Here is a 12283-nt window from a genome sequence, read left to right on the forward strand (position 1 = left end):
TGATCAGAGAACGCACTGGAAACTTCTCAGTATTTGGACATAGACCTTCATATCTATTTAGCAAGATTCAGGTCTGGGTTTCAACTGGAGTATGAGCTGGAAATTAATGTGATTCCTGCTAAAATGTGCTTCTTACTCCTTTCAGATACAATGATGACACTGAAGGTTCAGATCCTGTTTGGCTTCCTTTGCTGCATGATTTTTCTGCCTACAGATGGCTTCCCAGCAGACACCAGTACTGAATTTCGCTCTGCTTTCTCTGTGGCCAGAACCAGCAGCATGGAAGGGAGCTCTGAGATGGTCATTACCTTTGACAAAGTGTATGTGAACATTGGCAATGATTTTGATCCCAAGACTGGATTGTTCCGCTGTCGGATCCCTGGAGCCTACTACTTCTCCTTCACTGTTGGGAAATACCCAAAGAAAAACTTGTCTGTCATGCTGATGAGAAACAAGAATGAAGTGCAAGTGATTGTGTATGATGAACATCACCGCAAGGAACGGAAGGTAGCCAGCCAGAGTGCCATGCTGCAGCTTGACTACGGTGACACAGTTTGGCTGCGTTTACATGGAGATCCCAAGTATGCTCTTTACAGCAATGTGGGCCCCTATACAACTTTCAATGGCTACCTAATCTATCCAGACACTTCTGCCTTCTTCCAGAATGCTCTTAGCTCTCAAGAGCTGCGGCCACACCATCACACTATTCAGCAGTTTCCTGGAGAGCAAAATGAAGCTTCACAGCAACAAGTGTTATCTGATCAACCGAACAGGGAACAAGACCCTCGCTCTGCATTTTCTGTTGCACGCTCACAAAGTCTCCTGGGGACAGATGACAAGCAAACCCAGCATGAGCCAATCACGTTTGACACAGAGTTTGTGAACATTGGAAAAGATTTCAATTCCTCCACTGGCATCTTCTCATGCCGTATACCTGGTGCATACTATTTCTCCTTCACCATCGGCAAAATGCCCTTTAAGACTATGTCAGTGAAACTTATGAAGAACCACAATGAGGTGCAGGCCATGATCTATGATGACAACCACTCCAAGAGGCGGGAGATGCAGAGCCAGAGTATCATGCTGCCTCTGCAAATGGGGGACACCGTTTGGCTCTACAGCCATCAGCACGATGGCTATGGTGCCTACAGCAACCATGGCAAGTACATCACCTTCACGGGCTTCCTGATCTATTCAGAGGCTCAGCCAAAGTGGCTTCCAGGTGCCAGCTCACCCCAAGGGTCAAATAATTAAATGCAGATGTGAAAGGAGCATAAGAAAAGCCAAGGTGCCATGAACTTGGGTATAGCTCCTCTTCGAATATCATCCTCTACTTTGAGCATGCTACCATGTGTCCAGTGCTCTCCTTACGCTGCATGCTTGTGCTCTGTCTGCAGGGCCGCTGCTGTGTCTGCCATTCATCCGTAGAAAGGTCTTTACAGGTTGTATGTGTGTGTCCTGTGTTGGTGTTTGATCTAAGCATAAAGCATGAGGTAGTTGTGGGGCAGGGGTGGGCCAGTTTAGTGAGATGCTGAGGATCAGAGAAGCACTGCGGTAATCTTACTGCAGATCCCCAGCATCCAGAAAGCAAAGGAGGTGGCGACTTTCCTTGCATATGTGGGGAGGGAATAAATGTAATGGAAATGAATGTATTAAAAATACAAAAGATGTAAAATTTTCTCAGATTGGAATTTGTTGTTTCTTGTGAGACTTGTGTGCTTGTCGCTGGCTGAGGTACCAGTTCAGGAGAGACAGAAGCACGGTGATCATATGAGCTGCAGTATGTGTTACTGAGACAGTTTGTGTACATTCTTTTTTTATCATTCATGTGTGTGAAGTGTTGGTATCTCTTACGATTTTGTTGCAAGTTTCACAATGTTTGGTGCTTTTCTTAATTTCACGTTGGCAAAGCCAAGAAACTGTGTTTGAGAATCTCAGCTTCCGTTTAATGAAAATAATACATTTAGAAACAAACAAAAAAGTAGGCTTCTAGCCCTTGTAGTAAAGGATGAGGGCTCAAATCTATGAACGGACCATCTTCTGAAAGCTCAGAAGCAAGGTGAGAAGAATGAAAAATGCATTTTTAAATCAATACTTGGGTGAGGAGCAGGCTCATAAGGTGCATGAGTAGTGTCACACCATGCAATGGCAGTGTTGACTGCAGGGGTGTTACATTCTCCAGAAATGAGCTCCTGGAATACAAGGGTATGGCGAACCTGCCATACGCTGTATCAGGAGCCTGGTGCAAATGGGATCAAAATGGTACCATTAAGTGATATTTTCAGCTTCTGTGTCCCAGTGGTTTCTTACACACAGTGTTCCGCTGGGCCATAGCGGTGCTGTAGAGAGACTGGGGTGGCTGTAGAGGACTCTGGTGTGTTCCTACAGGGTGGTTGGGACTGACAGCGGGATCCACTGAGGCGGGTAGTAGGAAAGCAGGAGGCTTCAGGCTTCATCGTAGTGGGATTGGTGCTGTTTCAGTTGAGCTAAACCCTAGTTTGTCTCCCAAAATACATAAACTGCAAAAGTGCATCATCTTGAGCATGCATGAAACTTTGTGGCATCACTTGAGTTTAATTTATAATCTGTTCAACAGATAGCAATGCTCTTAAACTGATCCTAACAAATTCTGAATTCAAAACAGTGTATTTGCATCTGGGTCACAAAGCCAACCCTCTCAACCTTTATCCAGACATTCATATAGCTCCGACTGTAAATTCTCCAGCAAGACGATATTTTCATGCACTAGTGCCATCCCAGCTCAGCTTTTTGATTATATTCTCCGCTCAAACTGCAGCCACTCCCTGTCTCCGTCACTCCATATATATCCTAGACATTGAAGACTGGGGGCATATTTGGGAAAAGGATGAAGGATAGAGATTGGAGGTGTGTAAAAAGCCAGCATAAAAATAAAAGAACATCAGGTGGAACACTAGTTTACTAGAAGTTATACTTCAAATAAAATGCTAATCTTAATTCCTACATCCTTTAGGGAAAAAAACAAAACAAAACAAAACAAAACAAAACAAAAACCAACAAGCAACAAACAACTGCTTTATGAGCTGTGTAGATCTATCTTCTCCTGTCATAGCCCTAACCTGACCTCTAAAACCATTCTCTGTGGCAACCTGCTTCCAGGCTTCTTATTCCTCCCTCATCATTTCTTCTCTCCATCTGTTGGGCAACAACAGCTTGGAAAAAGATTAACTAAGTCAAAAACTAGCAGTTCCCACTTTGAATGTCACACATGCCTCCTTTGTTGAGCATGGAAAATTGAGAGTATATTGATAGAAAGGGAATTATGGATCCCATCATCTAAGCACATGCAATGAATGTTCAAAATTAAGGTACCTATAAAGACAGCAGAAAACCTAGAGAAACAAAGAAAAAAATATCAAAACCCTCCCAAGTAGTTAATTACATTTATTTAATTCCACACTGTGATGTTTAGCACAGAGAAAGGTTAATGATCTCTTTCTATAAAATAATTGTATTTCTGATTTTGAGGACAGAGACTGTGTATTTATAATATTTGGCTTTTAAAGTGCCATAGCTGTACAAAAAAAACTTCATAGAAGAGGGAAAATCTGCTGAAGAAATAACTAGGTCATGATCCTTAGGAATTTAAATGAGATTTAAGGAAGTATATTCTAAACTGATAACTGGCACAAAGCAGTGTACATGTGTAAATATGATATGCAAATACTAGGAAGCTTCATGGAATACATACATTTTCCAGGTTGCTTTTTACAGAAAAATGAATACATGAGATGGGAAATTACTATGGACACATAAAATGTGATGCCACATGAGCAGAAAGCTGAAATTAAATATGTGACCTATATCATGAAACACAACAAAATCTGCTTAGCTGGTTACTGGAGAGGAGAAAAGATACTGTACTTGGCTGAAACCACAGGGGCAATGTAAGGAGGCTGAACTGAAGTATCTGAAATGAAGTCAGGTAGGACACCAGTGTAACATCCTGGAAAAAAACTGCCAGGGCTTCTCCCCAGTAAGTATCAGTAATCAAGACCAATAACACATCTAAACAGCAGTGCCCCCTTCAGCACAGCTCACTTGAAAAACAAAAACAGGAAAAAAAAAAAGAGGAAAAGGTGAAATTTCATTCAAAAATAAAAGCTTCTGTATAAATCCCTAAATGGTTGCCAGCACAATGCAGAATGCAGGACAAAAAGGTGTGTCATATTTGTACAAAGTCCTGAATAATGTAGAAAGCACTCAAAATAACCAAGGATGCAGCTGAAATCAGGTGTGTCCTTTCCTACAGTACTTTCCCTTATTGTCTCTTTTGGTCCTGGCTAGGTTAGAATGATAGAAATGTTTCAGGGATGCTAAATGGGAAGGCTTCTCCTTCCAGGGCCAGGAAGCCAGGAGGAGGGTGGTATTTGCAGGGCAAAGCCCCTTGCACAGATCACGAAAGATTTCATCGACCAGCTGAGAGAAAAAACTAATCCAGAGATTTTTATCCAGACCCTGCGTGGAGCGAACCTGATAGGCACAGTAAACGCTGGTGAAAAGGAGACGGTCAAACTCTGCTACAGGCAGGTGGGTATCAGTCAGTGAATAATATCTCAGATGCTGCTCAATCTCTGTCTGTGTTTTGGGAACTTCATCCTCTAAAATCCGCATGAACTGCCGTGCCGGGCGCAGGGAGGCCAGCTCTTCATCCCGCAGCCGGATTGTCCTGTTGGCCTGAATATCCAGCCCTCCCCAGAGCATCTGGAAGAGAAGAGCAGCATGTGCACAGGAAGCCCAGCACAAACCCTCCGCCAGCTCTAAAGCCATCTGCAACGCTGCCAAATCTCGGGCCGGACCGAGTCCCTGACTCGCTGCCCACGGCCCGCCTAGTCCCACTCCACGTCCTTCTCTGCCAGCCCCACACCCTTTTTCTGACTGGCTCCACACCTCGGTTTCCCTGTGGGACCCGTCCAAGCTCTCGCCTCCCGCCCTGCCTCTCCCACCACACTCCCACCCTCAGCGGCTCCCCGGCACAGCTGCCTTGGGGGGGGGGGGGCTTGGCCACTTGATGGGGGAGGCACCTAGCCCAGTGGGATGGCCCCATGTCCCACCCCAGAGGTCTGAGGTGCCATGGAGGGGGTCAGAGCCCCCATTCATCTGCACCCCACAATGGGAGGGAGCACAAATGCAACTCGGGCATCGCTGAGGGGTTTTCCAGGCACTCCCAAAATCCGTCAGGGATGAGAACAAGGAGAACAGGTGAGTTTTTATGTGCAGGCAGGTGGGAGCACAGACGTTAACAGTGCCTCAGCCCACGGGCCCCCAACACCCAGGAGACCTCTAACATGACGTCAGTGTCCTCTGGGCTGCGATGGGGTGGGTTGGCGCCGGCACCGTCCCAGCTGTGAGGATGTTCATCTGGAAGATATCAGGCAGACTTTGGTAGTGCAAGACCATGGCCCTTCCTGTTTATTTTTGTCAATAATGTCTTCAATATTTCTGAGCTGCCACTCATAGCATGCCAAACACGACAGATACTGACCATGGGATTTTCATGAGCAAAACAAGCTTTTTAAGAGAAACAGATTCAGTTAAGTGAGGCAAGTGTAAATTTTGGATATGATGGCCTTTAATCCTGCCAACAGAGCTAAAGCATACGCAGCAAAGGCACTCGCTTTGACAGGCAGCAAGGAAGCCCCTCACACCAAGTGTGGGTGGGTTTTGAACTGATGGGTTTGGGTTGCTTTTGCTGGAGAAATTAAGGCTGCCCAAGAGAAGAAGGGTGCTGGGAGGCTCCTCAACTTGCTGGCGGAAACACAACCTGATGCTTATCCTGATTTATACCTCTTCCCTGAGCACCTGCGGCTGGCAGGGGCAGAGTATGAAGGTAAAAGAAACCTGGTCGAATCCATTATGGCTCTTCCCATGTCCAGCTAATTTCTTGCTGGGCCACCCAACATCATTTAAATGGGGAAAAAATAGATACGATGCCAGAGGAATGGGAGTTTATTAATGAGAGTCACATCAATCCTAAGAATTCTTCAATTTTCATTTACTAACACTTCTAGTGCTTTAACTTTCTGCATTTATTTTGCCTTTGTTATTTCTTTGGGAAACAGGAGATACAAGTAGCCTCGAACCAGGACTGTGAGAGGGAGGCTGCATCCCCTCCCTTCTCTGTGTTGATCAGCATAGTCATGTAGCCAAGACCCTCTTCTACTTACAGACTCATCCTTCAGGTCAAGAAACATGAAAAGGAAAAAGCTTGTATAAGACAGTAAGCTGACGCTTTTTTTCCCCATTTTTATATTGTTGAAGGATTTTTTCTAGAAGAAAGAGGGAGAATTTATGTTCAGTAGTCCAGAGTTAAGGTCAGTAGCTGCTTATAAAAAGTAGAAAAATTATTTAATACTGTATGTGTGTGATGACTACTATTGAGCCCCACTTCCAAGTTTCCATTCTTGATTAAAGCTTTACAGGGAGATGTACAAGCTGCCTGAAGAAGTGCACTGCCACCCCGCAGGCTGCAGAGATTTGTTTCTCTGCACAGCTGCAGGCACCCTGATCCAAGCCAGCTGTGGCTTTGGAATGTGAGCAGGGAGGTAGCCGCTCTTTTCTACTCCTCCATGGGTGTGCCAGCAAGGTTTTTAGCTCAGGTGAAGATATGGCAGCACCTGAAAATTTCTTTGCTGGTCTCTTCTAGGCTAACTGCTCTGCTAAATTCACAGACACATCTGATTGGCTGCAAAGTCAGTGAATTTTTGGAATAGCTGCCAAACTACTGTTATTAGTAACTGTGTCATAAATATATGCAGCATTGGATTTTTGAGTAAAACAAAAATTAAACAAACCATAACAAATAATGGATTGAAATAATAACATAAATATCCTCTGGAGATGGGAGAACGGTCCCTTACTTACTTTATCATTCAATAGAGTTTTTTATTCCCCAAAAAGTATCTAGAAAATCCACAAGCATTATTGCAGGAGCAGACTTTTTCAGTGAAGACCCAAGAAAACCCTCCCCCCTGCCACCAAATCCAACAGCAGGTCTTCATCCTGCAAGTAGGTACAAGTGCCTCCCGCAGTGAACAAGCCCACCTGGCACCCCAGCTCTCTCCCATCTCAGCGCAGCTCCCTGAAGCGTTTGACCATACTTGAAGAAGCAGGCAAAGCGTCGTGCCACTGGCAGGGCCCAAAGGTTTGCCAAGCCAAGAAGCTGCATCGTTAGCAGGTGCATGTCCTACCTGTCAGCCTCGGGGATCCAGCAAACACGCACAGGATCAGACAGGTGTTGAGCTGCCCGGGAGCCATAGCAGCCCTGCCCGGTGGCAGCTGCCACCCTCTCCGCTCCGGGGACAGCAAGAGCTGTTTGCTGTGGCGTCTTCCCTTGCTGCTTCTGGTCCCAGCAGCCTCTGTTGGAATGGAGCCATTGTTCTGTGTTTCTGGTCGCAGTCCTGGGAAGGGCTTGCAGCTCAAATTGCTGAACCCGAAGGATATTTTCCATCATATTTTGGAAACTTGAAAGAATTTGTTGTGAAGTTTTTGGCAGAATTGTTTAAGCTTCTTTTCCAAAGACTGATTTCCCACTGCAACTTATTGTAGGAAGCTATCAGTTGCAAGAAATTTCACTACACATGAATGCCTCTGAAGAAGAGGGGACCTCCTGGTCCCTTCTCCCTCTGCACAGCATCCCTGTCACATCTCTGTGACACTTCTGCTCAGCTCCTTGGCTTCATTTTCAGTTTTCCTTTTTCCTGAGTTTGAAAATCTGCAAGCAATCCTAAAATGTCACAAACAGATAAGGCCAGCAGTCTGGGCAGATTCATGGAAGGGCAGTAGCAGCCAAAATATACAAGCAGCTGGAAGAAATGTCCCTTGTTCAGTTCTCTATCAAAACTCCCAGAGGGAGAATTCAATATACTGACCTAGCAAACAACAAGGATCAGAGCCAGCCAGGCTTTAGCACCTCGTCTTCCTCTCCTGTGACAAGACTTCTGGGTTGCGATGAGCACAGTCTGCCTTAGGTGTTGTGAATTACATAGATGAAACTTCATCTCATTCCCTTCACAGCCGATAGCTGTTCTCTATACATCTTTGCACTTTTATTAGTGCCCTATCCCCAGTCAAGCTGTTCTGTGTTTCTACTCTGTGTGGCACAGTATGGTCCTGGGTTCTCCAACAGGCTCTGGGATGCCAGGGTTATACAAATAAGTATAAATAAGTAATGATACCATCTCCCTCAGGTTAAGGGGAAAGAAGTCTGCCTAGAAAAGAGAGGAGGTGTTACAGGGTGCCAGTTTGTAGTGACTACTGTCATCAGAGAGTTTACTGAGGGTGGGGATGATGTTCCAGTCAGTAAGTGATCGGTGTGCAAAGTAGCATGTCTTCTGAAACTTCCAGGATCTGCAGCTGTACCTGGCAATATGTGGGTTCACACCAGCTATGAAGAAAAGCAGCACATAATGGAAGAGTCCCAGATTTGTCACGGAAAGAGGAGCCTTCAATATACAGAGCCATTCTTACCCTCAGTTTGGATCAAAATAAGATCCATGTTTCTGTCATAGCCTTGGCTATCTTCAAGTCAGGCTACACTTGTTTCAGTTTTCAGTATTTTCTGCCCCTTATGCTTTAGTTGCATCCCTTTCTTCTGGGATGAGATAACTTTTATTAAACTGTGAATCACATGCTACTCAAGAGGCAGAGGCTGATGATCTGTGCAGTAAGATTCATGTGCCTTCTGTTTTGTGCCAGAGTCCCTTAACAATCCACAGTGTACGCATGACTTTGTCTAGAACTCTCTATGCAAAAAAAAACCCTGTGTCTCATGGGCCATGAAATAGCCTCCCTTTAGCATGCAGCACATGACACAAGGAGAAGACCAGGATTTTGGCCAGCATCTGTGAAGGCCGTACGTGATTTTGTCAACAGGAAAATTTCCTAGGAACAGCTTGCAGCTGAAGGGCCTAGAGGAGGATGCCCATGTTGGTGGGAGCGAGAGGAGAGGAGGCTCAGAGGCTGTGCTTTGGTGACTGATACGGTGGCAGGCAGCGGACAAGCATCAATGGTAGATGTTGCCTTGAGCTAGGGGGATTGAGTAGAATTGCCTTACTATCCTGCACAGAAAGGCAATTGCAGAGTGATAAACATACGCCTTGGTTGTTTGTAAAGCAGCAGTAGTTTTATGGTGCACAGAAACAAGCCTGAATTTCTGACAGCTGCCCATAGTCCCCGCATGTACGATGGCAATGTCAGGCGGTGCACCTGCTCCTCCTGAGGGATTTTGTCCTTGCCAGCTATTCACAGCTGAACGTGCACAACCCCGCCCCTCTGCACTCCCCCTGGTCATACCGTCTGTTGTAGGAGCCGTTTCAAAACATCACATCAAGCCAGGTTTCTGCAGGGGCACCTTGACTGATTTTGTCGTTCGCACCATGACCTCTTGAAGCAGGAAGGTGGGAAAGAGGAACAAGATATGAGGGGTCAAAAACTGCAGGAGCTGGTTGATTGTTAGTTGAGGCACAAAGTGTGGCTAATACAGCACCAGAAAAGCCTCTTTGGGAGGGAGGTTTCTGCAGGGAGATAGGCAGCATCTTCATGAAAGGGAAATTCTGCTTATAGAATTGGAGAAATTTCTTGCTTAGAATATCTTGCCCAGAACTTGGGGAGACCACAGTCCCCAGCCTGGGCCTGCCTGGCAGCTGCTCAGGGGAGAAAGATGAAAAGAAGGTGGTTGAGGAAGGAGTGGAAGGAAGAAGGATACACATGGCTCCCAGAGTTTGAGTCACTGGAGGGGAAGAAGGAAGAAAACTCTAAGGAAAGTAGGAGTGAAGCTCTGACAGTAACCAGACAGGATCTCCACTGTTATACTGGTATTTTCCAGGTATGGTGCTGCTGGTCCTTATGGAAATGCTTTCCGTATCTTTGTCGTACCGTTTGTGAGTGGCTCCACTGCTGGAAGGAGTGATGGGCTGTGTAACTGTGACAGGGAGGGCCCCATCCCACTGCACCTACTGCACTAAAGGTCCCCCCCTCAGGCCTCACACGACTTGGCGACGTCATGGCATGCAGTGTGATGAGGGATGTGGGGCATGCTGTCACCCAGCCTGTCCCTCAGTAGTGCCATAAGCTCTGTTCCGCAGGAGTGCAAGGCCCAGCTGAAATCCCCATCTAGATTTTGGCTGGGGATCAATTATCAGGGCCTATACAAACTGTGGCCATGATGCAGGAGGATACCCTGACACTGTCAACAGGCACATCCTCAGGGAGGAGAGTCTGCTCACCTGGCTGTAGGGAGAAATGCCAGAGTTCTGGAAAACACCAACAAAACCTAATCCGCTGGGGAAGCTCAACATGGTGACTGTGAGTCATCACCTAAAGTCTATTTGGCCCCGCAGTACCAGAAAATATCTCTTCTGAAGAGTGTGTCTGTAAGTCAGCTACATCTGACTTACATCTCATCCTTCATCCTCCTACAGCTGAGAAATCCAACCCAAGCAAACAAGCCTTGTGGAGGCTGGCAGTGTGGCCCAGGCAGGGACAGCGGATTTGTAAGACAGCTTTGTGCTTGACCAAGCTGACCACTGCCTTGCCCAGCACGAAGCAAGTGCCCACCAGCCACAAGGAACCCAGAGAGAGTGGGCTCCGTAGGCAAGGAAGGCCCTGGAGCTCAGGAGCAGTGGAGGAGGTGGTGTGCCAACACTGGCAGTACTTTGTGAGGCTGTGTAGTCTCTTGTGCCCTGGGATAATGGTCTGGGTGAGTAAATTGCACTCTTCCTAACCTCCCAGGTCTCCCTAATGAGAAGAGATTTGGGTCCATTAGCAACTATTCCACAGATTAAAGATCTGCTGGAGCCAATGCCTGTCCCCACAGGGCTGGCTACTTTTCCAGTACACACATTCTTCAGCAAACCTTGCATGCTGTCTGACTTGACAGGGCATTGTGTCTAACATTTCTTAATGTTACATCAATCAAATTCTCCCTCTGCACAAACATTATGTTCAAACGGCAGTTTTCCTTCTGTTCCTGCTACCATCAGTCTTCTGACTTACTGTACTGGGAAATACGTATTTTTTACAATACACAGACCATCCTTTTTGGCATGGTGCCTCAAGCAACCTGGGATGGGGGAGGGAGAATGTGGTGGGGAGATGTGCTTTATAAAGAATTTTCACAGTAACAGAAGTGGTGCCAGGAACTTTTCTGTCTTGCGCAATAGGCATCACCATGCAAAAAGAGCCACTGTAACAGAAAACAGAACCAGCTGTGGAACACGTTGTAGGAAGGACTAAAAGTACATTTCCTATTTAATCAGCTCAACTGATGGCAGATCAAGTGGAGCTAAGAACTATACAAAGCCCCAAACTTCTGATTCATGTTCCCTTCTCTTTCCTCTTTCCCATACAGAGCTGTAACTTTTAAGGTGAGTGGCAAATGCTATTAACTAGAGAACACTGTTCTGAGTCACATCCCAAACACTGCCAGCCACAGCAGCCTGAAACAAATTAAAAAAAAAAAATTTTTTTAAAGAAAAATATAAGAAGCCCATCCTTACAAGGCTGGGGTGGACACAAACATGAAACCTGATTCTTGAAAACAGATCACATTCTAGTCATAATGAGTACTTGTTCCTTTTCTGTCTTAATTTCTTATCCCTTCCTCCATCCCATACCCTAGCCTTCCCCAAACCCCTTTTTTAATTAGTGCTTTTACAATTTAAAAGCTTAAGTAGTGATTCAGAGAATCTCTACAAACAGCTTGTGAATTATTTTATGAAATCTCTTATACAATAGTTTTCAGATCTTAATGAGGTCAGTCAGTTTTCTGATGCAGAACTGTGTTACGTATTTTCTGGACTAAGGACAAGGGGCATTATTAATTGATGACTGCTGTAATGTAATCTCATTTAAACAGGTGGTGGGTGGACTGAAACTACAGTATTTTTCCAGCTTTTTTGGAGAGAACTGAGATTTTCCACAAGAGCAAAGATAGTGGTAACGCTATTATATCATACAGCTCAAAATAATTGTAATAGTGACAAAAAGGCATAGATTCTTGCCTGTGGGACAAGGGAAAGGAGATATTCTTGACTGCAGGGAAAAGCACGATCTGAAGATGCTGGAGAAATTAAAGACTGCTCGATTGTGAAGAAAAAGCCAGTATGAGGGAGTGGCATGTGAGAGGTTACCTGCAACTCCTCCTTCTGCCAGAAGGACAGGCACTGACATAATTTCCAAGGAAACAATGCAGAGATTTCCACAATTGTTTTGGTCTGGATCCAGGTACATCTCGTGTTGTCCT

At 45.6% G+C, this 12283-nt stretch overlaps 2 protein-coding genes across 8 annotated transcripts in view; one reads left to right on the forward strand and one right to left on the reverse strand.

Annotated features, from left to right (window-relative positions):
• The window catches only part of C1QTNF4 (C1q and TNF related 4), a 79929-nt gene extending 78251 nt beyond the window's left edge, over positions 1-1678 (forward strand). For all 7 annotated transcript variants that reach the window (XM_074867617.1, XM_074867615.1, XM_074867614.1 and 4 more), the window contains one exon: positions 146-1678. In XM_074867617.1, the coding sequence (XP_074723718.1) occupies positions 151-1254 (1104 nt within the window). In that variant the 5' untranslated portion in view covers positions 146-150 and the 3' untranslated portion in view covers positions 1255-1678. The remainder of the gene's footprint in view (positions 1-145) is intronic.
• A 1727-nt stretch (positions 1679-3405) lies between these two features.
• FAM180B (family with sequence similarity 180 member B) lies at positions 3406-7727 on the reverse strand. The gene is made up of 3 exons (XM_074865190.1): positions 7230-7727; positions 5321-5400; positions 3406-4743 (listed from the first exon to the last, which is right to left on the reverse strand). The coding sequence occupies exons 1-3, from the start codon at positions 7294-7296 to the stop codon at positions 4270-4272; spliced, it is 621 nt and encodes a 206-aa protein (XP_074721291.1). The 5' UTR covers positions 7297-7727; the 3' UTR covers positions 3406-4269.
• Positions 7728-12283: the final 4556 nt, after the last annotated feature.

Source organism: Strix uralensis, chromosome 4 (assembly GCF_047716275.1).
Source record: "Strix uralensis isolate ZFMK-TIS-50842 chromosome 4, bStrUra1, whole genome shotgun sequence".
Taxonomy (NCBI): Eukaryota; Metazoa; Chordata; class Aves; order Strigiformes; family Strigidae; genus Strix; species Strix uralensis.